The sequence below is a fragment of the Mesoplodon bidens genome (assembly GCF_964165515.1).
Source record: "Mesoplodon bidens genome assembly, chromosome: 11".
In the NCBI taxonomy this organism is placed as follows: Eukaryota; Metazoa; Chordata; class Mammalia; order Artiodactyla; family Ziphiidae; genus Mesoplodon; species Mesoplodon bidens.
Genome location: NC_138167.1, coordinates 18303946 through 18331881, shown reverse-complemented (window position 1 = coordinate 18331881; position 27936 = coordinate 18303946). Strand labels below are relative to the sequence as shown.

Here is a 27936-nt window from a genome sequence, read left to right as displayed (position 1 = left end):
ATTCTTGCCCTACAAAATCTTCAGATAACTAAAAAAGTTTATCTAAACATTATATTTTAAACTTCTTTTCAAACATGTGGGAACAGCTGTATTTCACTTAAATATTACATTTTGATAACAAAGGTTTGGTACCATGTTGATGTAACTGTGTGAATCAGTCATCGTCAATTATTCATTCATTCATTTTAGACTGATTCCATTGAGAAATTAGTACATGCCAGACACTAGCCATTCCCAAAAAAAGCAGTGATTTTTATGGTGAAAGGTTAACCTAGCCATGCACTTGTACAAAACGTATCCTTCGTTCTGTCACGTCTTCAGGTTATTTAAATGACCATGATGCTGTCACCAAGGCAATCCAAGAAGCCCGGCAGATGAAGGAGCAGCTTCGGCGGGAACAACAGGTGCTTGATGGGAAGGTGGCTGTCGTGAATAGTCTAGGTCTCAATAACTGCCGAGCAGAAAAGGTTAGTTCCTAAAATAACTGACTTTCCAAAAATACTTAAATTGCCTGACTGTTTTTCTTCTTTATCTTTTTCTCTTCTCCCCATCCTTGGAATGATGGTTCTCCCCCCCTTTTTCCTTCCATCAGTGCAGAACTCTTCATGCCCACCCTAATCAAAACCATCTGGAAATGAAAAGCATTAGAATTCTCTGCTATCCACCTGAATCTCACTGACAATTAATATCCCCGTTTCTGCCATCACTTTGTATTAACATGAAGTGGCATTTGAAATACCTGAGTCTCAGTGAAAGTTTTGCTTTACAGAGATGCTCAACTCGTATTTGGGGGTGAGCTGGATTTGAAAATGCCGAATCTTCTTTAATCAGCATAAGCTTGGATGATACCCACGCTTGTAGTCTCAGCATCTAAGATCCTGAGCTTGTCATAATGTTTCCAGTGCAAAGCACTGTCAAGTTTTAGGTGCCTGCACAATTGGAAATTTTGACTTGCTCATAAAACAAAGTTTGCTGCTTAAAATGTGGACATTATTATTATACCTATTATTATGCTTAAGTCCAGTGAAACCTCTGGATTTATCTGAGCTATAATAATTTCAAACATTTTGTCTAAGCTACATTGTATTTTATTCGAAAAATATTATGTTATTGTAGAATGCTTGGAGGGATATACTTCTTTTGGTCATATTTGGTATTTTTAATGGAAATTTTAAAGTTACTGAATCCCCTTTTCTCAAAATCCTGTAGCTAAATAGATATAGTAGATACGAGAAAAAAATGATCAGCTACGTAGTAATAACTTGAAAGTTAATCATCATGGGAAGGTTATGAGTCAAACAGTATCCGGAACGAACAGATTGCTAATTTGGATAGCTTTCTGGTTTCCCAGGTTTTATATGGAATTTTACATATAATCTCTAAGAAGCTGGCAATTTGCATAGTGAAGGTGTGACCTTGTGACCTTGTGTACTTTTCCTGTGGTCCAAACATGGGGCAAAAGGATGGAGAAATGATTTCAATTCTGTTCTGTTCCTGGAAGGGAGAGCAAAGCATGGTCAAGTGTACATCCCTTGCAGTCTCACAACATAAGAAGAGCAACACTGGTGCAGCTCGAAGGGCACAAACATTTTCTAGCTAAGCACCAGAAGGGAAGGGGAAAAGCAAAGTGACAGCTCTAAGAAGGAATGATAGCAAGCATAGAGGAATTTATATTCAAATATTTAAACATTCTTGAAAGGACGCTTGAACAGAAATTCCTTTTCTCTGCTCCCCATGTAGAAATGAGTTTAACACTCAGCCAGATGCTAATGCAAAGTGACTCAAGCTATTCCTCGCAAGCATAGCTAAATTGCCATTATTTGTTAAGCGCATTGAATTCAGCTGTGGATACATCAGTCGGTTGCATTCAGCAAGCATCTGTACCCTTTTTTTTTTTTTTTTAATCCTCCAAAGCAGAGACAACTCTACCTATCTCCCCCCCTCTCCTCCCCTGTGCTGGCTGGGAATTGTCAAGTGACAACCGACCAAATCCTTTTGGACAGGAAGCCTTCATCCTGAGTTCTATATACTTACAAAACAGGCCTTGTGGTTGGATCAGGGAGCCCATTAAAAGCACTTTGATGGTATGGAAATTCATCTTCATGAAGCTCCTAGGCCCCTAAGCAGCATGCTGTTTAGCTGTGGTTACAGATCAGTCATTCACATCGGAGGGCAATAATTGTGCTGACGGCTTGTAAGGCAATGGGAGTACATAAAATAATCCTGGTCCCTCCACCATGGCACTGTGAGTTAATCTTCTCTAATACAGATCAGCTGTTGTTCTAACACATGACTTCATGCAGGCTCCAGTGACTCTGCTCAGCCTTTTGATTAAGTAATAGGAGTGGAACCATCTGCATTCATTTTATTCCATAGTTGTCCATTGTTAGGGACCTTATTTCCACTTCTTGTTCCACCTCCACAATCAGACTTCATTTTATTTCTCTGACTAGCACCTCCTATTTGAGTTGCACGAGTGAGAGTTGCCTCTGTTGAAAACTACTCCTTTCAATTTTCCTTTCTCTTTTGTAGAATTAGAGTAACTGTTTTTTAAAAAAATCTATTTCTGAAGTAATACCTGCCAGAATCTGTTGGCCAATTAAGATGTCTCCATTCTCAAGAAGTTTGTGCCCCCAAATCTCTTCACCATGCCCTTTCAATGCAGTTGAGTTACATCTTCAACTATAGTCTTATCTTTTTATGGGATTTTAAGTGAAAATCTTAAAAAATGAAATTGTATCATTGTAATTGTAGAATATAAAAATGTAAAAATCCATTATTGTCATAGTCTGGCAAACTCTTGTAATGCGTAAGTAAACCTTTTCAGCAGGAGAATTCGAATTAGTTCATCCCTGTGTTACCCTTGACACTTGAGATTGAATCTTTCTTAGAAGCAGGAATTACTGTGGTTGCCTTTTCCTGTTGAAATAGCTTAGCCGGCATTTCTACCAAATTAATGATCAGTCTATGTCTTGCAACTCATGGGAATGAAATAATGTCAATTTAAATCTTTTAATTAGTCATTATTCAACATTAGCACCCCTGTGTATTAGGGACGGTGCTGTGTACTTGAGGCACTGTATTGAACAAGAAAATATGTCCTCTGCCTTTATAGAGCTTACAGTTTAGATCAAATTATGAGTTTGTTAATCATGGCATATTTGTGTGTGTGAATTCCTATAGGAACTGAATTAAGACCCCATACTACTGAGCATGTCAGATCAGTTATATACCTGACTCGACAAAGGTAGCTGCTTGTTTTTCCACATAAAGCAGCATCACTAGATATATTGCCTCATCTTTTTTTAATACTTACCGTTTTAATAGATTTTTATAATCGCCCAACTTTATCCATGGCCAAAGCGTAATTAGATCAGTAGTTGGTTTGAAATTTTGCTTCACAGTCCCTAACGAAAGACAGAACACAGTATGTATAAATTCCTCATAATTTGCACTATCGCTCCCAAAAGGACGACAATTTTTCTCTCTTTAAACAATGCTCCCAACTTCCTAGACCCTAAAAGTATGTGAAATAAATGTAAGAAGTGGGGAAGATGAAGGAGAGAAAAAGACAGAAAGGAGCTGGGAGAAAGGAAAGGGGGAAGGAAAAGTAATTCAGCCAGATGCCTTCCGTCAGTCTAAAAGGAGATAGCAGGACCCAAGATCCAGATAATTGGAAACCTGTAGCAGAGATCTGTTTTCTTGAGTACACAAGCCTTATACACATTAACTTTTCTTCACATTTCAAATGACCAACATGCTTGTCTCAACTAGAATGTCTTAATTCTGAAAAGCTGTAATTGGGCAGTGAAAACAATTAGAGGTGTGAAGATAGGGACAAATGTTTTCCAGTCGTATGTACCAAAACACATAATGAAAGTCATTTGTACTGAAACACATTTTAATTGAAGACTTCTAAAAGATTTTTCATTTCTTTACTTTTCTTGGAAGTGTTTCAACATACCGAAGAACTGCGTATGTCAGGTTTCTTGGAAACTCTGGGACGCAGTGTTATTTATAATTGTCATCTCTGGTTAATTATAGCCTGATTGTATATTCAAATAATGTTATCTTTTACCACTCAGCTCTGTTACAGATTAGTGTTATAGGTGAATAAGTAAGCTTCTCAGGTGGGAAGAATCAGAAGAAGACCCTCATACATACATTTGTTTTGTAAAAACTACCTACTTTGCGTCTTTAACGCCCACATGGCAAATGGCACGGTTTTGACCAGCTACATACTCAGGTTCTGACCTTATAAGATTACCTGATAGGAAATCATAAAAACCTCAGTTTTTGTCCTGATCCTACCAGGCAACACTAATAATAAACCCAAAGGAGATGTTTATGGAAGTCGGCTTGAGGGGTGCAGTGAAATATGACTATGTGAGTGAAGACCGAACTTCAGCGAAGAGAAAATAACTTCTTTCTGAGTCTGCTGCCTTCATGGCATAGTTGTAGGTGCAGCAACATTTTGTGACTCTAAGGGAACAACCCAGAGACGCAGTGCACTGCAATGAGGAACAGACCAGAAGTTTCCCAGATCACTTCCCTCACTACCCAATGTAGTTGTCCTAGAAAGGTAATGCTCATGCTGTAATACCTGTTAGAAATGTTTGTCATGACATGTATCAGGATATCTAAATACAGTAGCTTCAACAAATACTGATTAGCTTTTAGCCTACAATGAAGTTCAGGAGTAGGAGGTTGGTGGCCTTAGCTCATTAGTTCAGTGATGTCAGGGTTGGAATCACTTGATTATCTGGGTTGTTCCCTTAGAGCCACAAAAAGTTGCTGCACCTACAACTATGCCATGAAGGCAGCAGACTCAGAAAGAAGTTATTTTCTCTTCGCTGAAGTTCGGTCTTCACTCACATAGTCATATTTCACTGCACCCCTCAAGCCGACTTCCATAAACATCTCCTTTGGGTAGAACTGGGTCATTTGCACATCTTCATGACAATTACTGGTCAAGGAAGAGAGACCACTTTAAATGGATCACAAATTATTTTCTGGGACTGAATTAGAGACCTTATCCTATCCTTCTTGAGATCAAAGGATTATCTTTTTTTTTTAAGAAAGGCAGACCGCTACCTGCAGCACCTCATTTGGATGTGTCTCAAGTCTTGGAAGCTTGACTAGCCTACTTTCTTCTGGGAATGGACCTTGAGAGCTTGTCTGGAGGGTCTAGCAGGGGAGAACAGCTTCTCATATACCCTCGACCGAAAAAGGGCCCTCCCCTACTGGGGAAGGCCATCCTCTTCCACTGAGCTTACAGCTCCAGGAGGGATGTACATGGATCCATGGGGCAGGAAAGGAGACACCTGTTGAGCCAACCAGATCAGCTAATCAACCCTGGTGATCAATGGGGTGACAGAGGTCGCAGCCAGATCACCCTCACATTTAAGGGATATCTTAAGACCAAAGATTATATTGGCAGGGACAAAAAGAAAGACCAGAAGGGCTACCGGGTAGGAAAAGGCCATTGTCAGCCATGGCTACATTATAAAAATGATACCAAAGCTCTCAAATATTTTCATCATAAAGCTGGTTTGTTTTGATTACATTTGATGTCATCTACCTAACTACTTTTGCTCTTCTCTGTTGCATGTTCAGGGCCTTATACCTTGTCTGTGTTTCAGAAAGAATTAAATTACATTCAAGAATGTGTACAAGAAAACATTGTTTGCTGCCAGGTTAAATCAATGAATGTATGTTCATCCACATACTTTCTACATATTAAGGCCAACTTCTGTATTACTTCTTATATATAAAAAAGATGTCACTCACAAAAATAAACATACAAATATGTGCATGTATTTCTTAAGGTAGAGAATTTATTCATCAAACATTAATTGCCTGCAGTGTACCTGAAATCTAAACACCTGCACACGCTATGCATTCATCAATACCTGCAAATAAGAATAGCTAGGAAAATGTCTTACTTTTCCTTCTGAGGTTCAGTGAAAATTCTTTGCAGACTTCCATAGAATAAGATGAAAATTTGGTGAATAATATGTATATTTTAAATAATGATTTACTCAGTAATGAAACCAGTTTCTCTTTTTGGTGTCGGTCATATTCATAAGAAGTACCACATACAGTATAGATGGACTTGTAAACAAAGGCTAATTTTATTACTCTGGCACTTGAAAACTCTTCCATGACAACCTCCTCTTTTCTGCCATTGTCAACCCTTTTCTTTCCCTTTAACAGAGTGCCAAACATGAAATGACAGTGACCAATGTTGACTTAATGTGGATGTTTAATAATGAAAAAAAGTGTGTCAGTCCCAGCATTAGTTACAAATGGCAGTGAGTGTATCGGATGGCAGCCCTGTAATAACTTTACATCCCTCATTCTTCCCTGATGCTTCACTGGCCAGCTGATGGATGGGGCCAGCAGTGTTAACTCTTCAGAAACTGACACAGTGTATCTACTTCAGCATTATCTAACATATGCTCCTTCTCTTAGATAAGGAGAAGGCATGTGAGGAATTGTAAACTACAGGTTTGCTTTGAAAAAGTGAATATGAAGGAACTCATGCCTTTGTATTCAGTGGCGGGTACTCCAATTAATTCATGATTTATGGGTGGCTTTTGTAGTTGTTGCCTTTAGTTAAAATGAATTAGAGAAGTCAGATTAGAGCTAGACAGTTCAGTGGTAAGAGGAAAAACTCCATGAAGGAGGAAGTTATGTTAGGTAAATCGTTCAGGAGGAAATGAGATAGATCATTGCAACAGTGGGACAAAACAGGAGCTTTTTCTTGGGGTGTGTGTGTGTGTGTGTGTGAGTGTTTGTCAAACAAAAATGTCCCCAAACTTTTAAATCTTCTGGTTAGAATTTACCTGGGAACAAATTAAAATAACACAAATGGTTAATATTTTCTCTTTATAAAAATGAGTAGATATTATTTTTTATCTCTAATGTAATTATTTATTTGGTGACTTTAATTAAAAGATACAATCTGAAGTTGAATATTTGCCTTTTTATTATTGGAGTCTCTCTACTCTAAATATGTATGTAAAATGGATAGAGAACTGCTTTCTAGACAGCGGATTATTAGAAAATCTAGACTAGATTTTTATGTGCAAGTTAGCATTTGATCCTCAGGTTTTCTTTTCTTTTGTTTTTCATTCATAAAACCTTCTTAATACTGAGTGTCTTAGCTAGGGAACACTTCTTATGGGACAGGAGGGGAGAGGAAAACCCCTTAGTGAATATTATCAGCCCTGAGCAGCCAGTTTTCAAAGACCATGACAAAAAGGCAAATAGGTATTATGTCATCACCCATCCATCACTCTATATGTCAGCCTTTCAATAATTCCAATCGACATTCTCGACAGGCTGGTGCAAGTTAAAGGGGCTGTTTGTTTCTAGAAATTGAGTATAGGCTGTCTATAGCCTTTTGTTCCAGATGGTTTTCTTCTGTGTCTTTTCATTTCTTTCTTTTTCTTTCTTTTCTTTTTGGGGGTATTTAATTGAAATACATGCCGAGTTTGCAGACTGCAAAGATCAGAGCTGTTTTCGTCCAGCAGTGGTAACTATGCATTAAACATTTTGATTTGTTTGAGCTTGAAGTTTAGTCCTTTTTTGCCATTTGCTTCATGGAGTTTGTGTATATTTACAGCCTCTGCATTTAATGGCCACATGCCTTATTTTCACAGATGGCCAGTGGAAGACTTTTTCTTTCTCTTAGTATAGCCTGCTTTCAGTTTTGCTACATTTGTCACAGTGCCACTACTTGCAGCTAGCAAGTGCCCACGCTTGGTGGGGAGCAATTATGGTGTGAGTTTTTAAGGAGCTTTTTAAAGGGTTTTTTTTTTTCCAGTAAACTTTTTATGGTTTAATTTTCAAGCCTAGAAAAGCTGTGCATGTTTTCAAACAGAGAGTCTTGTGTTCTTTACATCATTCTGGTAGAGGGGTTAGTGCAGGATGGTCCAATAAAATGAGACACACAGGGCATGCCAAATTGGGCTTTCAGATAGACACCCACAGGCCTCTCTGATGATTGAAATTGTCTGTTCATTTAAAGATATGAGGATAGGCTCACAATAGTATTCCTGAAAAAAAACGAGTTTGAAAACACCGTATGGAGAATGATCTAGATATTTTTAAAATACATTTCCATGGTACATAGATAAAAGACTAGAAGAAGAATAAACAATCATTTTGCCAAGGTGATGGGGTTGGAAATTTACATGTCCCCACATTCCTGATATTTTCAAATTTTCTGTAAGTAAAATAAGAATCACTTTTGTTGTTGGACCAGAAGTGTTATTTTTGAAAACCTGGTCTACTAAGAATGATCTTTCCTTCACTTCTCCCTCACTCCCTTCCTCATCCCCAAGATCAAATAGCTGTCTTCAAGACACTTAAACATTAAGGCACTGAACTAATCAAAGAGCCATTTGTTTTTCAATTATCCTCATACTTAGTAGATATATTGTATTCTCTATTGTCATTTATTGCAAGTGACTTTAACAATATGGATTTTAAATTATGAGGAAAATATTCTGAATTTAACATTTATTTCAAAGGGCCTCATTGAGTCTTTCCACTTATACCTTTCCTCTTTTACAAATGAGAAACACTTGTTTATGAGTATAGGAGTAAAAATAGGAGTAATAATAGCTATTGATATCTAGTTTGTATCTTACCTTTTTCAAACTGCTTTCCCATCAAATTTCAGTTCTGTACAGTATTATAAGAAGAAAAGTATTCATATCTTTGTTTTAAAAATAAAAACCTTGAGATATGACATTATTATAGGAACTCAAGTGGTAGATCAGTTTTTAAACCTAGGTCCTCTTGTTCAAATTTCAGTCTTTGTTTTAAAAATAAAAACCTTGAGATATGATATTATTATAGGAATTCGAGTGGTAGATCAGTTTTTAAACCTAGGTCCTCTTGTTCAAATTTCAGTCTCTTTTCTAATGGACCATGCTGAAGATGTTCAAGAAAGTAACTCAGTGCCTGTTTGATTCGATTGTACCCCAGCGTTGGCCATGTGTATTATTTAGTACATTTTTGAGGATTCATCACACACACACAAAAATCCTGTAATCAATCAACATCTCCGTCATTTGTGTATCTTTCTTCCAATTCTTTGTTTTTCCTGTTTCTGCTCCCTTTCTAGGTCTTCCTTTCTTCACCACGCACCAGCCCCCTTCATTAGAGAATGAGCCGGGAAACAGAAAGAATATGTTCCATCTTATTTATTTTACTTCTCATAGCAGCTCTCATAAAACATGTGAAGTTTTAGCTGTTCATTAGAATGAGATTTTATATATCTATTCTACTCTAAAATTATTCCCCTAAAACTACCATGGATAATTGAAAAGTGAACTATAACCCTGCTGTGCCTCTTTCTATTTGTCAGACCCAGCATTTTGGAACCAAACCATTTCTCTTTAAAACAGTCCAATTATATTTATTTAACTGAGGTAACTACTGGCTACTGAGACTGCATTTATAAGAATATGTACAGTTTACAGCTTTTATTCTATGAAAAGGAAAAATTAAAGAGAAAAGGTCTATACGTTTCTGTAGCTCACTAACTGAGTGACCCATTGTTTATAGAACAGTTATCATCAGACAACATTCCAGTTTTGTGTTTACATCTGTGCAGCCCTCCCACCTACCAGACACCCTGTGTAGGTTGTGAATTCTATTATTTTACTTTGTTGGCCTCCTATTTTTCTCACATTAAGCCTTCTGATTTGACTTGGTGTGCACAGTATGTGTATTTGCCCTGGTTTGAAATAAAGTCATTTTTTTAGACTTTGGCTGAATGCTGAACACATATACAGACACTTGAAAACTCAGGTCTTAGTTTTTTCCTCTCCTGCCTTCCCTCTTCCACATATACAGACCAAAAGCACCCCTGGGACAAGTAAGCAAGGAGCAATATTTTACCATGATATTATTCATGTGTACCCTCTTTGTGAATGATTTCTTTCCTATGGATTCCTTTGAGTGGCTCTTCGGTTCATTACCCCACACACTCAATGACTTCTTCCTCTCCACGGCAGTCATGTTGAATTTGGACATATAACTGCGTGTTTCACAATGCACTTAGAATCTGTAAATCTGAGTATTATTGGACAGCCCCTTCACAAAATGTATTTCAATAATCATATTTTTTGGGTTTTGTTTCATAATTTGAAATATCTTCCTTGAATTTAAGAAAATGATTATAGTATTCTCAATTATAAATGGAGTACCTTTACATTTTGAAACATAATTAACAGCTTCTGAGGAAACTATCATCATGGATAGAGAAACATGTATAGCTGTATACGTTTGTCAAAATATTTTTGTTTTGTTTGAGCAATTCCAGTCAAGTGGAACATAGAATTGAAAGAAAATGTAAAGGGCCTTTAATTCAACATATCATCTGATGTTGAATTGCCAGGCAGGTAGTCATATGGCCAATACTTGAAAACCTCTAGGGAAGTGAAATATTTTGCATCCTAAGACAGCCCACTCAATGGAGAGACAACTCTTTTATATAACTCTTCCTTCAGTGGTTCGTTATCTTTCACTTGATAACTTACAAACATTGGCCAGTATTCTGTCTCTTTACTACATATGGCCGAATCCTCTCGTTTTCACAAATAACAGGTCTTGATTCTTTTTAAACATGGAGATTCTTAAGATATTTAAAGACAGAGATTGTCGATCTCCTCTTCAACTCTCTCTTGCAAGGTCCTGTGCACTTTTCTCCATGAAGACAACAAGGATATTGATAGGAACATAACCCAAAGCTGAGTTAAGTCCAAAACCTTATGGCCATGGTCTGCATTCCATTTTTTTGTAGAAAAAGAAACTAGACTATTACAACATAGTTTTGCTTAATGAATCCATACTAGCTTCTTGTTGTATCACATCCTGTACTAAGTGCTCTTAACTAATCCTATAACAATCAGCTCTGTCTTTTCTGGAACATACATTAAGTACTCAAGTCATTGTTCCACAAATTCTCTCTTTATTCATGAAAAATCAGAATTAGTTATTTATGTACAATTCCTAATATTTCTCCCACTTTAAAATCAGTTCTTTAAAAATCATAAATAGGGATTCATCAGTTTTATCCACAAGTCATTTTACTATCTTAGAAATGTATTCATCCAGATTAAGACTTGAATTCATAGAAGCTTTGTGTTTCCTTCAAAACAATTCTATCTTCAGCTTCGTAATACTTCTTAAGAAAACTTGATCTGCCAATAGAGTTCACTTTGACCAGATTGCCTGATGAAACTAAGTTTCTATGAAATTTAGCAAGAATTATACTTCAAGAAACATTTCATTAAGCTGGCTACCAAAGTTCACAAAAGGAAATTAGATTGTGGAAACAAAATTATGGGTTCTAATTTATTACTTTCTCCACTAGGGGTATCTCTGAATTTAGAAGGGGAAAAAAATCAGGATTAGATAAGGCTTTTTTTGTAGTTGACTTAACCACAAGACATTTATGGACCTTTCCAACCCCTTAGCTCATATATCCATATGATTCTCTGATGGAGAAAATGAATGGAAAAATATTCCTAAGGGATACTAGATTTCAGAGTACCAAAGTGTCTGAGAAATTCACATTTGACCAGAATAAAATTAGTAAAAGATTTCTTCAGATTGCATTTTTGTTGGTGTTGGAGGGAAATGTATGTGTGTATGTGTGTGTGTATTTGTACATAATTTATTGTAAATCTTTTACAACAAAGCTTTCTTTCCCATTTGTGCAGTTAGATTACGTGGGTGGATGCTTATTTTTTAGAAAATGGCAATCTCAATAAGCAAGGGTGAAACCAAGAGAAACATGCATTGTTTTTTATGTTTTACTTAAGCTGGTGAAAAAATTCTCCAACTGATAAATCGTTATGACATTATAAATAATCTTTCATCTTCTTTGGTGGTCTGTGAGGGTCACATAATTGGAGGGTTAAAAACCTTTTTTGTTTCTTTTTTCTTCCTGTGTCATTAGTATGGAAGGAGATCATAAAAAAGGTCAGCCAGAAGGGGTTTAACTGTTACTGAGTCAACATTTGACAGTCACACTCTATTCTGTCATTTCATGCATGTGCTTTTTATGAGTTTTATAGCTTTGTGAGCTTTATTTCAGGGATGTCCATTATGATAGCTGATCCACAGCCCATCTCTTTCTTTGTGTATGTGTGTCTGATGGTGAGCAAAGCTTGTCACTTGTATAAATCCCAATTTCAAGGAGTAATAGAGGAACCATCTACTCATGCAGTTTAGGCTTAGGTAACTAAGGAAATATCTACTTCCTCTAGAGTACAGTTTGTGTGGTATTTTTGTTTTGACTGCTCTATGAAATATCGACAAACAATGTGCCTTTGAGCCCTTACAAACACAGTGAATTTTTAGTTGTTTTCTATATAGTTGAAGTAATGGAATAGGAGAACTTTTCAATTTAAATATGTGCTAGACTTATATTATAGGGCTGTAAACCATGAGGCCTGAGAATCAAATGGAAAATAAAAAAGATTAAATACATTGTCAGGGATGATGCACAAGAGGAAAGAAAAAATTCCAACAAATTTTAGAGTTGTTACAAACATTCTCCTTGTTAATGCATATTTGTCCACTACTCTGACTGTAGACAATAGGGGATCATAACCACAGCAGGATACTTAATACTCATATTGAAATAACTATTCCTGTAATTCTTATATTTTAGAAGAATCTTTATCTTTTTCATTTCCCCTATTTACTTTTCCCCTAATATTAAAAGCATATCTTTTTCATTTTTTAAACTAATGAGAATCTGTCATATATTACAGCACCATTTTACAAATTAGGATTCTGAAACTCAGGGAGGTTAATTGATTTGTATAAAGTAGTATAGCTAATATATATGGCAGAGTTTGGTTAAAATGTCATGTTCCTGATCCCAAAGCCATTATTTTCTATATGGGATATTTTCTCTATTTTCAAATATGTTCTTTTCCCACTGATCTCTATAGCCTTTTGCCATTCAGAACGTTGTTTGCTTAGAAAGCACTGATCTTTACTGACCACTTCTAATCAGCTAATTACCCACATCTCTTTAGATATTTCTTGGCTCTCCTTGTTGATTCCCACCATAGTCTGGTGTCATGTGCAAACAATACATGTGCTGTTTTCCATTATGCAAGTCATTGGATAAGCCACAGAGCCCAAAACCAGCTGTCAAATTCCCTAAGTGAATATTAACACATTAATAATAGTTATTTGAATGTTGAGTTTTAGAGTTATTCATTTGACCCCAAGAAACTATATTGTCTAAAACTTTCTTTTCTTCTGTAGATCAGATACAATTCACTTGAATGTTTCTTCAAGTCAACATAGGATCAGAAAAATTTTCAAGTTAAGACAAATTTTACCTTAAGTTTCTTCTTGATCTTAGTAAACCTACAGAGTTGTATAAGATTTGATTAGCCAGGTAGGACTCATCTTTCCAAAGGAATTCTAGTTGTTATCCAATAGCTAGTTTTTATCCAATAGAAAGCATACAGGTCATCTTGTTTGGTCCTTATTTGTAAATCCTCAGGACTATTTCATTTTGACTACTTTGTAGTAATTAATCTGTTTGCACCCTGTACTCTGATGTTCCTTAGAGCAGTTGAGAATTTTGGCCAAAATTTCTTTAAGTGTGTTTTTTGTTTGTTTGTTTGTTTGTTTTATTTCTAATAGGAAAAAAGTAGAAGAGAGAAAGGTGAATGAATCTTACGGTATTCATAAGTTTCAGGGCAGTGTTTGGATAGTATTGAGAAGGCAGAAAAGTATAAGCGCTATACTGGATTTATGTTCAAGAACACTGGTCTTAGACTGGCGGCATGTGGTGGTCTTTTTCTGTAAAAATTCTTGACTGATGTGCTCTTTATCAGAACCAGTTGGAACTAAGAGTATAAGTTTGGTAAAAATTATCACCTCTGCCCATCAACATATTTTTCTATTTCCATAAACTCAGTTTCTTTGGTGTTTCTTATTTCCAGCATCTTCCCATTTACCACCTCCCTACCTGACATTTACTGCCCTTATTTTGTTTCAGTGGTCTCTATTTAGAAAGGATTAATTTAATTATAAGAACTTTGAGAATCACCTTTTTTCAGTAATATTCACACATTTGAAAAGAGGCTTTGGAAAGGGAAATATTTAACCCAGGGTACAGAATCAGAAACGGTTGAGTTTTAGACATGACAGTGCATAGTTGGACTGTTCGCGAAGGGGACGGCCAGGAACAGATGGGATTAGAAGTAGTAGGATGAATGGAATCTTCCCAGTGTACCAGCATTAGTGCTTTATAACATTTGACTGATTTTCCTCCTATATTCCTGAATAGATTGAATTTAAACTTTTGAAGACTATTCTTAAATCCAACTCATTCTTTTGGTAGTTCAGTATATTTTCTAGAATCTTATTCACACATAGATTTATATCTACCTGTATACATAAGAACTAAATATGAAATTTTACAATGGGATCAATATTCATATGGAATTGTATAGCTAATTATTTACTATATAACCACTGTGTTTTATATATAGATATAGATAGATAGATACCATATATTTACCATATAACCATTTGGGTTTTATGATATACCCCTTACCTCAATTCCTCTGTCTTCTGAATTTATTGTCAGCAAGAGTTTCTAAATTGTGGCAGTGTTACCATTTTGATTTACATGCTACTGTAAGGTGTTTTAATTAAAGGCATACCACACCTTCTTCAGGTCCTCCAATCACTTCTCATTTACCCTGTTCACATGACTGAGAATTAGCTTAAATGACTATGCAAAAGGTCACAAAAGGAGTGCAGCTTACTGTGTTTACTTCCACTCTCTCCTACTGACATCCTCTTAAGAAGTATCATAAATTCCACTTTTGGGTAGCTAATTGAATCATTTTATTATACTCTGTGCTTTAGAGGTAGATGATTAGAGGTTACTTATTGTAAAAACTACTTGTGACTTTCCAGCTCATCCTTTGCTAATTTTAGTTACTTGGTAAGATGGTGCAAGATCCATACAGCTGAATGCAGAATCTTCAGAGTCACTTAACATTTCATTTTTTCTACTCCGATTGCCTTCATTTTGCTGTTTCTTCTTGAAAGACTTTACTTCAAAATAGAAAATATGTAGCATTATTGCCCTATACACTTTTAAATCAAAACCTGAGAGGTGATCCATGCCCAGTACATTCCCCAAAGATAATACAGTAAAGTCTTCATTGACCCGGGGACTCTCAGATTATGTTGATGGAATGTGTTGTTTTTTTTTTTTAATGTAACTGTCTTCTATTTTAACAGCTACATTTACTATAAAGACAGTCTGTTAAGCTGGTGTCCTTGGTGCTCATGGGCTCAGCTGAATATATACAGCAGACTCTCTCAGCAAAAGAAATGTAGAAAATGTAAGGCAGATGAAAATACCAGTTTCATACACAAAACAAAATTGGGTGAGGTTCTACATTTTTAAATATATAATTTATTTCAACTTTAGTACTATATAATCTTATAGAACTAAAGTTGGTGTAAACTATTTTGTTTCCAGGTTCTCTACTGTATTTTATACTGATTGACAATTTAAAATATTTTTTCTATTAAATTGTATATCAGACTTTGATGAACAGAGACATGGATTCCAAGACCACTAAATTAAGAGAATTTCTCATCTAGTATGTATAGTTGTAATACTGTCAGAGATTTTGTAGAGATAAAGTATATACTGTATGAAGAATTTCAGTACCCTGTTGGCTCTTGTTGGGAATGTTAGTTGGGTCCTTTACCTGTAATACAATTATCTTAAATAGTTGATTATTTTCTGTGAACTTTTTTGTGTTTTTTTTGCGGTATGCGGGTCTCTCACCGCTGTGGCCTCTCCCATTGCGGAGCACAGACGTGCTCCAGACGTGCAGGCTTAGCGGCCATGGCTCATGGGCCCAGCCGCTCCACGGCATGTGGGATTTTCCCAGACTGGGGCATGAACCCGTGTCCCCTGCGTCGGCAGGCGGACTGTCAACCACTGTGCCACCAGGGAAGCCCTCTGTGAAATTTTTATTGTGTCAGTAGCTGTACCACAGTGTATGTGATTCATTTGTGTAACTCATGACTGTGTTCCTCAGAAAATGAGGTGCATAATTACCAAGAAACATGAGCAAATCTTATGAAATCCAATAGGTGCTTTTCTTAAAGCTGCTTTGGAACCTCATCATCCTCAGAGCAATGATGGAAAGTTCTAGAAAGAGTTGTAAACCTTTTATTGTATGCTTTTCTGTTCTTAAAATCACCCAATTACTTAATTTGGAAATAGTTTAAAATCTCATGTGGTGTAGATTAAGCATTATATTTTTCTTGAAAATAATTTACTTTGTAATGCCATGTTCTCCATGAATTCAGATCATGCACTGCATGCTTTCAGATGACTTGATGTCTTTGCAGATCTAATTTTGGTATATTTGTATCTCAGATAATTCTCCAACTCAATATTTTGGCTTAGCAATCCAAATCAAATCGTGGTCCAAGTAGCAGGCACTCACATTGAATGTACAGAGACTTGACAAGCAATTAACAATGAATATTGAAACGTCTTCATTACCCTTGCATGAGGAATGCAGATGGCATTTAGTGAGATGGCAACCCGAGGGCACTACTGTGAATTATGTTTCAATCATTTGGTCACCTGACTATTGGAAGACTTTCTCTGGGCCTCATGCCACTTCTATACTTTTCCTGTCTGGCTAAAAATAAAGCAGGCATTCCAAATGTTGTAAAACAGGTTGCTTCCATGACATTTCTATGCACATTTTGTGATTTGGGAAGGTTGTCTCCAAGGATCCCAGCATCCATCCTTTAGGCTTAGCAAACCCAAATGCCAAGACTGTATAGGGGATTCTACAAATCAGAGTCCCTTCAGACATCCTGCTGATCATTGGCTTCAGTTACCTCAGTATAACGTGCTGAATGTGCAAAGGTGAATAAATCAGCATTTCATCCCTTCCAGAAGCTAATGCGTTATCTATAGTCCAAGGAAAAAAATGTCTTTGAATAATTATAATTTCCAGATTGAGATCTCATTATAAATTTCTTTTTTAAAGGAAAAAACAACACTGGAGAGTCTGACTCAGCAACTGGCAGTTAAACAGAATGAAGAAGGAAAATTTAGCCATGCCATGATGGATTTCAATATGAGTGGAGATTCTGATGGTTTGTGAAATTTTTCGTCTATATTCCAGTAGTGTGCAGAAGTGTCTGTTTAATACCAATTAAAACTACTAAAAAATATACAAGACAGCCACCTCATACCTGATCATTACAGTAAGAGTTCACATGTACTGAGTGGTTCCCACGTGCCAAACGCTCTGCTGAGTGCTATGCATAAATCATCTCATTACTCCCCAGCACAACCTGTGAGATAAGAACTCTTACAGATATAGAGATTAGCCCTTAGGAATTTTGAGTCATATTTTCCAAGACTACAGGGCTGTAAGCGCCAAAGGCAGGTCTTGGATTCAAGATGGCATGATTCTAAAGCAAATGCTCTCAATCATCATCTCCCCTGTCTCTCACTTCCCTATTTCTTACACCTGAAACAAACTTTTCAAAAATGTTTTTCTATAAGCTAATTTTGAAGTTTTCATTTGTCAAACCCTGACCAGAATACATGGCTCAGAGGACATTTTCAGGATAGTTTCTTGCATTTGGGACCCTTTCCCTCTTATACTATCTACCATACAGTCAGGTGCCCTGCCTACCCTCTGTAACCCAACTAGAGCTCCAGCGGTGCAGTCTCATGCTTCCGTCACATGCCTTGAGACTTCTGTTGTCTGCATCATCTTTGAACGTTCTAAATATCCACAGGGACAACTAAATAAATTGATGCTCTAATTCTAATAGCACAGCAAAGAGGGAAAAAGAAGGAAGTGCTTTTCCTCTTACACTGAGCCCCGACTGGGAACCTCTCTCCAGTGTCAGGTGACATACATGCATTTCAAGAGCATGGTCCTCAACTTTGTTACTGTGGCAGAAGCTCCCTGCATACAGAAAAGACTGAACCAGGGCAAACCAGTGAGCAGCTAAGGGACTAGCCAAACTTGAGCATTTAACCAGATAATTCTGTCGAGACCAAATTTTATTGAATTGGCTATCCAAGAAAAGTCTGTGTTTTTCTAGCCTATTGTATCCAGACGTTTCCTTCTTTTCTGCTTTGCTTGGCTAAGATAAACCTGGCCTAAGTACATACAGAGAGCTTGTTTAGCTTTGATGAAGTCACATAATGTTCATTTTATTGCTTATGTTGCTGTAAGGTGTAAGAACAAGAAAAAGCAGATGTGCAAATGATCATTTGCTAGCTACAAACCCATTTTAGGAAGATGTCACCATATATTAGCACTCATTTTTGTCAATAAAAAGACAATTACTGGTAATAACACATTTCATAAATTTTAAGTTGTATCAGCATGATAAAATATACCCATGGGAATCAGCATTAAAACATCAAAATTGTTGTTGCTGTTATTTGTTATATTCAGTAATGCTTATATGCAAAATATTTTCTAATCTTCATCAGACCAAAGAGCATATTGTGAAAGAGAAATAATGAGAAATTCCAAATAAGCTGTGTTTTTTGTTTGCTGCTATAGAGGTCTTCAAGTCTGGGTAATTTTGGTTGATTCCTATTCCTTCAAATTAAGAAAGGAAAAGGAGTATGAAGGAAGAAAAGAAGAGCAGTGCTCTAGAAAAACCCCAAAATATTTGAAACTTTTACATGCTAACAGAATATATCTCTTTCATCTTTTGTAATGATAACCCTGGAGAACATAGTGCCAGAGTTATATGTTTTGCTTCTCCTTATTTTCTTTGCCTAAATTCAAGTATCTCTGGAAGCAGTTTAATCTGCTGAAGCCATTCTACAAAGTCAGATAAAGCCTAGAGGAGTGCCTGAAGCTCCCCAAGGTTCCAGTGTGACACTTGGTCCTGTTTTATCATCCTGAGTCTTGCTGTTTGGAATGTAATTATCAATGGATCTCTTTGGATAACTTAGATGTTAGTGGGAAAATTCAGGGAAATGAACTTTTTTTTTTCACTTTAAATATGTGACTGTAGACTTCGTAAGAAACCATAGATTGTAACCATTTGTTTGTTCTTTTCCTACCATTTTCAAATATCTTTTGGGAACCAGACTATCATTGCTGCATCAGCATATTTCATGCATGTATTAGCACATAATTTCAAAGAAAAGCCAAACACATTATAGGAGATATCTATATTGTATTTTAACCTTAAACATTTATTTAGCAGTGTTTTTATATAGCCTCAGAGAGAGAAAAAGTATGCTATGAAGAGTCACATCCTTACCTGTAGTCATCCATTCTGCTGAACAGTTTGGTGTTTCACAATTTTGTGAGCTTTTTGACCTATCTAATATTTCTACAGTACCGGCATGCCTGTTGACCTAACCCAACTATATCCTCTTTCCAATTTGTATCAAAGATCACATATTCAAGTTTCTTGTGTGCTCTTGAAAGTAAATGGTGAAACAGTCCATAGTCCATTGAAAGAAAGGAAAAATATATTAGAAATGGACTTAAAAATACAAATAACAACACTCAACACCTCAAGGCTTATCACAGAAACTTCATAAACTAGCATCTGGCTCAAGAACTAGAAGTACCATTATTAGATGTGCTTTTGATTTTCAGATATTTTAATAGACTGAAAAGCAATAATGCAAGGAAGGGAATTGCCATAAGTTTTAACACTAACGTGAAGCAATGTTCCCTGTTTTTAGGAAGTGCTGGAGTCTCAGAATCAAGAATTTATAGAGAATCCAGGGGGCGTGGTAGCAATGAACCCCACATAAAGCGTCCAATGAATGCCTTCATGGTGTGGGCTAAAGATGAACGAAGGAAAATCCTTCAAGCCTTTCCTGACATGCACAATTCCAACATCAGCAAGATACTGGGTAAGAAAAGTATAAAGGGTTAAGTGATGTATGAAATACAGGTACAGTTTTGTTTTCTGCGTTTGTTGAAAGAGACTGGGTTTGGAAGCCAGGTAGCTCATGTTTTCTACTTATCTAAAAATTAGGTACACCATATGGAGCCTTTTCTTCTGACCATGAAGCATTCCACATTTATCAAGAAATTGTGCCCAAATTCTGATTTAGATGTGTGTTCCTACACTAGTTGTTGTAATATTTCCTCTTCTTCAAAAATTTAAAATATTTGAATTAAGACTAGGAAAAAAAGCTCTTTTCACACAAGCCACTCAGTATTGGTATTGACCTTACTTGTTCTTTTCCTTTGTGGACACTACAGAATCCGTCATGTCATGGGGGTGAGGGTGGAGGTGGAGATGATGTCTGTTCTAATACTATAATTGAAAATCAGTTTAGATTGTCAGGACACAAGAAGACGTTTGGGTGTACATTTTTTAATTTTTACTTTTAGTATCCTTACGTGTATTTTCAGTATCATTTAAAAAGGGACTTTTCCTGCTATTGCAGCTTTCAGCTTAACAGATGACAAAAGTGCATATTTACCCAACATACATAGACACTGAAGCACACAGCAAAGATGGTTGAAAGGAAAGAGTACTGATTATAAAGAGACCTATTATACACCAATTTAAGTCCCAGAAAGAAGGAAGGGAAGATGCCATTTCTTTGGTGCTGTTCTCTTGACATCATCATCATCATCAATGTCATCCTCACCATCATCTTTACCTTCAAGAGCATGGTGTCCAGGTTCTTGACAACCTAAGCAAATTTTTATTTTCTCTGACTTCTAAGAGCTAAATAAAAAAATTAGAAGAAGAACACTTAACTCTATCATCACATTTTGTCTTTGACAAATAAGTAACAAAATTTGTTGAAGTTATTAAAGCTCTGTTAAAATCCATAGTGCACTTGGAATTACATGTAGCTAATGTAGTTTGCCTTTTGATTCTTTACATTAAGGAACCGATCATCTGAAAGTGGTTACTAAACATGTACATGCGTTTTTATGATCCCATATTTTCAACAATGGTAATAGGGTGCCTCCCAGTCCACAGTGTACATTTGTAATGAAACAAAAACAAACAAAAACCGTTAACTACTTAAACTTGTGTCTCAATTTTCATCTAAATGATTTTGAGCTCTTTAGATGAAGGTTATCTCAAAAGATATGAACATGTGAAGCTTTATATGTACATAGAAAACATGAATACTTATGCATAAATATGTATGAATATTTATGTATAAATATATATCCAAATATAAAAAAACTGAAACTGATCAAAAGAAAATGCATATTTTTTGCATCTCTACCATCTCTGATCTATTTTTTTTTTTGTGACAACATTCTACCTTCCATATGAATTTTTCATTAAAAAAAAAATACCATATCTGTTTCATTTGGAAAAACTCTAGAAAAGAATAAAATGCTTGATGTAAGCTTATTTCATATTTTAATATATCAGTTATTATCAAATTAGAAATCCCCAAATGTCATATCATTCATTTATGTGTCTGAATACTAAAAAAATAATAATCACTGATTAAAACCTTACTGTAAGTATGAGAGAAATACCAGTTTTGATGATGTGAAATATTTTAGGAAATAGAGCAAAAGCCTTCATGGGAAAGAGATGACTGGCTAAAAGAATTCCTTTCTGGTTTGAAGGAGTGAATATTAGAATGACTATATGATTATATCATAATAGGCTGCATGAAAGAGAATGCTGTCTAATTTAAGACTTTTCAATGAAATTATATTAATTAAAGATAGAGCAGGAAAAAAACCCCACCGAGGTGTCTTGGGCCTCAAAATTTAGTCATAGCTTCAAATAAATAAGTGATCTTCAAATATCCACAAGATCATTCTAAATGGTTCATTTCATATAAAAGTACAAAGAAAGCTTGATGTTTTCCCTTTTACTGATTGTTTTGGATAACAGCCTCCGACAGCATGCCGCTAATTCATTCTGCTTAAAACAGGCGCTTGAGCTGGGTTGACATTTTACGTAGTCTCTGGAGATCCTAGTTGACATTTTAAAGGGCTTCTAAGCATTTTATAATACCCTAAAATCTGGTTTTAATAAGCCATTCTGCTGAAATTGTTAACATAAGGAATCACCTTTTACCGTTTGGCGCTAGATCAGGGGATGGGGGACATCTTTTTCTGATTAGTTATACAGTAGTTAGAGTAAAATGTGCAAACTCATTACAGACCCCATGGAGATGACACTGTTGCCCAACTCAAACTCTTCATTTTTATTGTGTTGCCAGATTTAGAAAGGAAAAGAACACTTTCAAGACTGATTTTTTTTTCTCATTTTGAACATCAAATATTTTCGATTTAATCTTCTTTTTTTTCATCAGGAGGAATACCTGAATGTACTTAATTCTTTTTTCATTGTTGAAGGCTCATCTTTTGAAAACAACAGGGAACTTTTACTCCCTGTACATGGTCCAGGGTGAGCAGCCAGCCACACCCAAATCAAGGAGATGTTTTCATCTCTTTTGAAGGTATCTAAAATGCTGTCCTCCCATCCTCATCTAGTGTGTTTCAGGGGGTTACACTGCAGCTACAAACAGTGGTTGGTGTACCTGCAAAGCCATTGAAACCAAAACCAAACTGTCATTTGGTTATCCTATTCGAAAGTTATTATTAAAAAATGATAGCTGCCTTTGCCACCAAACTGAACCACTGTTCTGCTCAGTCATATAATGGAGTAGTTAGCTTAAGCATTAACTGGGTCAAATTGTCCCTTAATTCTTAATTTTGAAAAGACATGTAACAGTGATATGGCCATATTTTTCAATGTAGCTTAGAATTCAGTGATACTTCCAGAGAAATTATATTATCAAGTTTCAAAATATTTTGATTCCAGTTCATACCACAGTTAGAGGCCAACTTCCTTGAGAATTTACACATCTTTTACTCTCCTTTTTTTCTCTGCATTTTAGCCAGAACAACGTTAGGTTCCTCCACTCCCCCTTCCCACTACAAGGCCTTGACCATTCTATTCTTCCTCCATAGGCTGCTCTTGTTTTTTCAATCCCCCTAGGAGTCATTTTCACAGCGATGCCTTCCTGACCTACAGAAGATTGATCTCACCTCCTTATCATATGTTCTCATAGCTTCCTGTACTTTCCACAATTATAATTAAAATTATACATTTTGCAATTACGTATTTAATGTATTTCTTCTCGGCTGGAATATAAGCTCCAAGAAGATAAGAACCATAGCAACTCACTGCTGCATATCTAGTGATGAATACTGCATCATGCACATAGTAGGAAATCTAAACATAGCTCTTTCATTCCAAGGCATGTTACTGTGAGGCATAAACATTCCCTTTCCTTAGAGAAAAATATTCTTTTTTGAGCTAATAGAACATTTAGACTTAGGGAAGAAGCTTTGGCAATTCCTATTCTAACTGAGAATGCTAGTTTCTTTGTTTTATTTGGCGGTAAACATAGTTAGTGAATTTCAAGTCAACCATCCTTGATCCACTGTTCGATTTCTTTAATTATTCAGTAAGTTATTCTGATAAGTTCACTTTTCCACTCCCTATTCTGAGGGTCAAAATTCTGGTATACATACTTATAAGAAACTCCACAAGAAGAATTGATCTAATTCAATAGTATTATAGGTTTACTTGTGTTTATATTTGCCCTGAGAACAACATAATGATTTTCATGTGCCTCTAGAAAATAATGTTGAATAATAAAGAGTTTGAGATTGTACCTACAAATGATACGGCCTGACCAGCTAACTAAATGTTGGACACTGTATTTAAATACAAGTTTGAGAAAGGAGTAGAAAAATAAACTATTATTATTTGAACTGTAACCTGAGTTTCTCTTGTAAATATAATGAAATCATATTGGCTGTCTAGATTGGAAAAAATCTGTTTATAAATCTTTGTAACACCTACGTGGATATACCCACCCAGGGAACATCTGTTCCAATAGGAAAGAATTCTAAGGGAAGAGATGTTTTCCCATTCTCTGCATTCGTTTAATAAATTTAACAGCCCATATTGAGGATTTCTTTACATTTGTAGGAAAGTACTATTCATTAGTGAGCTATTTGCATTTGAGATGTGGAGTTATGGTTAAGTAATGAATTCATTCAAAAGGTTTAATATCTTGCTTAGATGACTTTGGACGGCAGGTAAAGGCAGCAGTGCCAGTACATATTTGCTAGGGATCTCCTAATTCCAGTTATTTTGGTCTTTGTGCATTTAGGTAGAGTTGAGCTGATTACTTGCAGGTAAACATCTGCAAATAGATTTTTCTTACATTCTTAATAAAAAATAAACATTACTACTACTACTACTTCTATTACTACTGCACATAGCCATACTGAATCAAAGCTTTAAATCATAAACTATTTTTAATTAAGCTTCCAATAGTTGTTTTTTTGCAATCCTACTTGAATCCAAACCAAAATTATTTCTTGTTCTTTTTTTTTTTTTTTTTTTTTTTTTTTTGGCAGTACATGGTCCTCTCACTGTTGTGGCCTCTCCCGTTGCGGAGCACAGGCTCCGGACGTGCAGGCTCAGCAGCCATGGCTCACGGGCCTAGCCGCTCCGCGGCATGTGGGATCTTCCCAGACCGGGGCAGGAACCCGTGTCCCCTGCATCGGCAGGTGGACTCTCAACCACTGCGCCACCAGGGAAGCCCTCAAACCAAAATTAAAAATGAAAAGAAAGGGAAAACCAATTTGGGCTAACATTACTAATGCATACTCTCTCACAGGAAATGACATTTTTATATATTATTGAAAGCAATTTATTAAGAGAAAAATATTACTGAACACATATTTATTATTGTGAGTTTTGATTTCTGCTAGATCCTATATAGTAGATGGGTATAGGTATCTAAGGATACATGTTGTACCACAATTTCAATTCTCAAACCTAAGTTTGAGTCAGTGATCCACAATTTAATAGTTGTGTGACCTTGGGTATTTGAACTTCAATTTTTTTTAATCTTTAGAAATAGGTTTTTTTTTTTTTTTTTTTTTTTTGCTGTACACGGGCCTCTCGCTGTTGTGGCCTCTCCCGTTGCGGACGGAGCACAGGCTCCAGACGCGCAGACTCAGCGGCCATGGCTCACGGGCCCAGCCGCTCCGCGGCATGTGGGATCTTCCCGGACCGGGGCACGAACCCAGGTCCCCTGCATCGGCAGGCGGACTCTCAACCACTGCGCCACCAGGGAAGCCCTCAAACCAAAATTAAAAATGAAAAGAAAGGGAAAACCAATTTGGGCTAACATTACTAATGCATACTCTCTCACAGGAAATGACATTTTTATATATTATTGAAAGCAATTTATTAAGAGAAAAATATTACTGAACACATATTTATTATTGTGAGTTTTGATTTCTGCTAGATCCTATATAGTAGATGGGTATAGGTATCTAAGGATACATGTTGTACCACAATTTTAATTCTCAAACCTAAGTTTGAGTCAGTGATCCACAATTTAATAGTTGTGTGACCTTGGGTATTTGAACTTCAATTTTTTTTAATCATTAGAAATAGGTATAAATATTGTCTGCTTATGAGATTATGGTGAAAGGTAAAAATGAAACAACTTATGTAAAGGTTTTAGTACAGTATCTAGCACACAGTAGTTACCCAGTGCATGTTCATTAATGTATTTTTTATAATTAGAATTTTAATGAAATGAATTTTTAACTAATCACGTAAGCATATTTAAACATTAGGGGGAGAATGAGAATTACACGTACCATACATTAGAAACCTTTGTAGTAAGTAATGTACCCTGCATAACAATACTCAGTAACTAGATAATTACCCTCAGATTCAAAATATGTAATGCGTTTTTGCACAACTTTTCAGTTCACAGTTGAATTACATCATGGTCTAATGTAGAAATGAAAGATATTTCCATTAAATCATCTATGAGCTTTTAAGTACATAAGGTACAAATTTGGCTAAATTGTTCATTGAAGCCAGAAGAAAAAGATTGCTTAGTGTTTGTATCTCTGGGTGCACAGTCTTTGAGGACACTGCCACCAACACCTCTGTTCTTGTGGCATCTCACCTCTTGAGTCAGAGCTCACTAATCATAACCTTTTTATGTATTTCTGGGATTTGGCCATCATTTTTACTTTAGATTTTCGTGTTCTCAGTTATACCTTTTTAGGATCCTCAGCTGCTGTGCAAATGGGAATTGTGACTTTTTTTCCTCATAGGATCTCGCTGGAAAGCTATGACAAACCTAGAGAAACAGCCATATTATGAGGAGCAAGCCCGTCTCAGCAAGCAGCACCTGGAGAAGTACCCTGACTACAAATACAAGCCCAGGCCGAAGCGCACCTGCCTGGTGGACGGCAAAAAGCTGCGCATCGGGGAATACAAGGCAATCATGCGGAACAGGCGGCAGGAAATGCGGCAATACTTCAATGTTGGGTAAGGACCTTCTGGTCATTTTCCCATAGAGAACGTTTCCTGTTACACTTAATGGGATGTGCGATGTATTTGTTTAGTTGCAAAGCAGCATTTTGAGAAAGCACCTGAGCACAGTGTATTTTCAGAGACTAAACTGTCCCCTTATAATCCTGAGAAAGAACACTTCATGTGAATTCATTCCAGGCTCCTAGAACAATGGCTCTGATGCGGGAGCTTTGTTAATGGCTGGTTGGAAAATAAAATATCTGAGAGTAAAGAATTTTGAAGTTGGCTATTAAAAACATAGAAGTCTTCCTGGTTCTTTCTCTTGCTGGTTTTCATTAATTCCAAGGCCTCACAGTGTAAATTCCACAGCAGCTAACAACTTAGCTGAGATGATACAACATAAAAATGATTCCAAAAGAAAGACTTGTTTCTGAATATAGCAGTCTCTGGGCTCTCGAGGCACACATGTGGCCTTACAAGATCACATAAAGTAGGGATTCTCTTCAGGGTAGAACAAGTTGTGAATGGGAAAGTTTCCTTCTGAATTAAGGATGCCTCTCTCAGTATGTCTTACCCTGCTTCCTATGGCAAAGGCCTGCAATCACACTGTTTCTGCAGAATTTTATCAAAAAGCACAGAAATAAAGTTGTTCATATCTGGAACAGTAAATAAGATCCTGGGAGCTTCTTAGAATAATAAGTGCTGTTCTGAAAATGGCCAGAGGATACTTTAAAAAAAAAAAACACAAAACTTTTCTAATCTGCCTTATCCCCTCCACTCCCCTGAAGGCATCTGCTTGCTTTGTCCAAAGGGTCTGTGATTTATATCCCAGTGCAGTACTCTCCTCCACACTGAGCACGAGACCCAGCGCTCCTTGGGGAAATAGTAAACAGACGAATGAAAGAAGGCATAAATGAACATCATCTATTAATCCCTTCGTACTCGGACCAGCTACAGAATATATCTGTGGAGCCCAGTGTAAAATGAAAATGCGGGGTCCCTGTTAAAAGGTTTTTAAGAATTTCAAGATTGTGACAACAGAACTTTAAACCAAGTGTAGGATCTTGCTAAGCCCCGGGTCCTGTACAGCTGCAGAGGTGGTCCACCCATGAGGCCAGCCTTACTTCCTACCCCCACTGAAAACTATTTCAGGGGTGAGGTGGACCATGTTCAGTTCTGGTGAGTTCTGCGCAGTGAAGTTTTATTTTGAGAGCTCTAAGACTTTAGGGTTTTTCCATTAAAATTGAATTATCTTTAGGTTTAATTCTTCTAAAAACTGTTTTGACATGTTGTAGTGAAGGAAAAATTAACTCGGGCTCAGGGACTTGAGTTCTTCTGCTTAATCTTTCTGTCCCTCAGTTTCTTTTCATAAAGTAGAAAAGTAGCAATCACTTTAAGAATCAGATGGGTAACACGTGCAAATGCTTTGTAATCTATAAAGCACTACATAGAAGTAAGGTATTGGGATCAAAGTAGGATACAGTTTTCAAAACGTCGGGCAACAGGGTGAAAATC

The 27936-nt window shown here is 36.4% G+C and overlaps 1 protein-coding gene across 10 annotated transcripts in view; it reads left to right on the top strand.

Moving 5' to 3' along the window:
- The window catches only part of SOX5 (SRY-box transcription factor 5), a 1022130-nt gene that overhangs the window by 989007 nt on the left and 5187 nt on the right, over positions 1-27936 (top strand). For all 10 annotated transcript variants that reach the window (XM_081248196.1, XM_081248197.1, XM_081248195.1 and 7 more), the window contains 4 exons: positions 322-467; positions 17100-17208; positions 19793-19966; positions 26220-26436. In XM_081248196.1, the coding sequence (XP_081104322.1) occupies positions 322-467; positions 17100-17208; positions 19793-19966; positions 26220-26436 (646 nt within the window). The remainder of the gene's footprint in view (positions 1-321; positions 468-17099; positions 17209-19792; positions 19967-26219; positions 26437-27936) is intronic.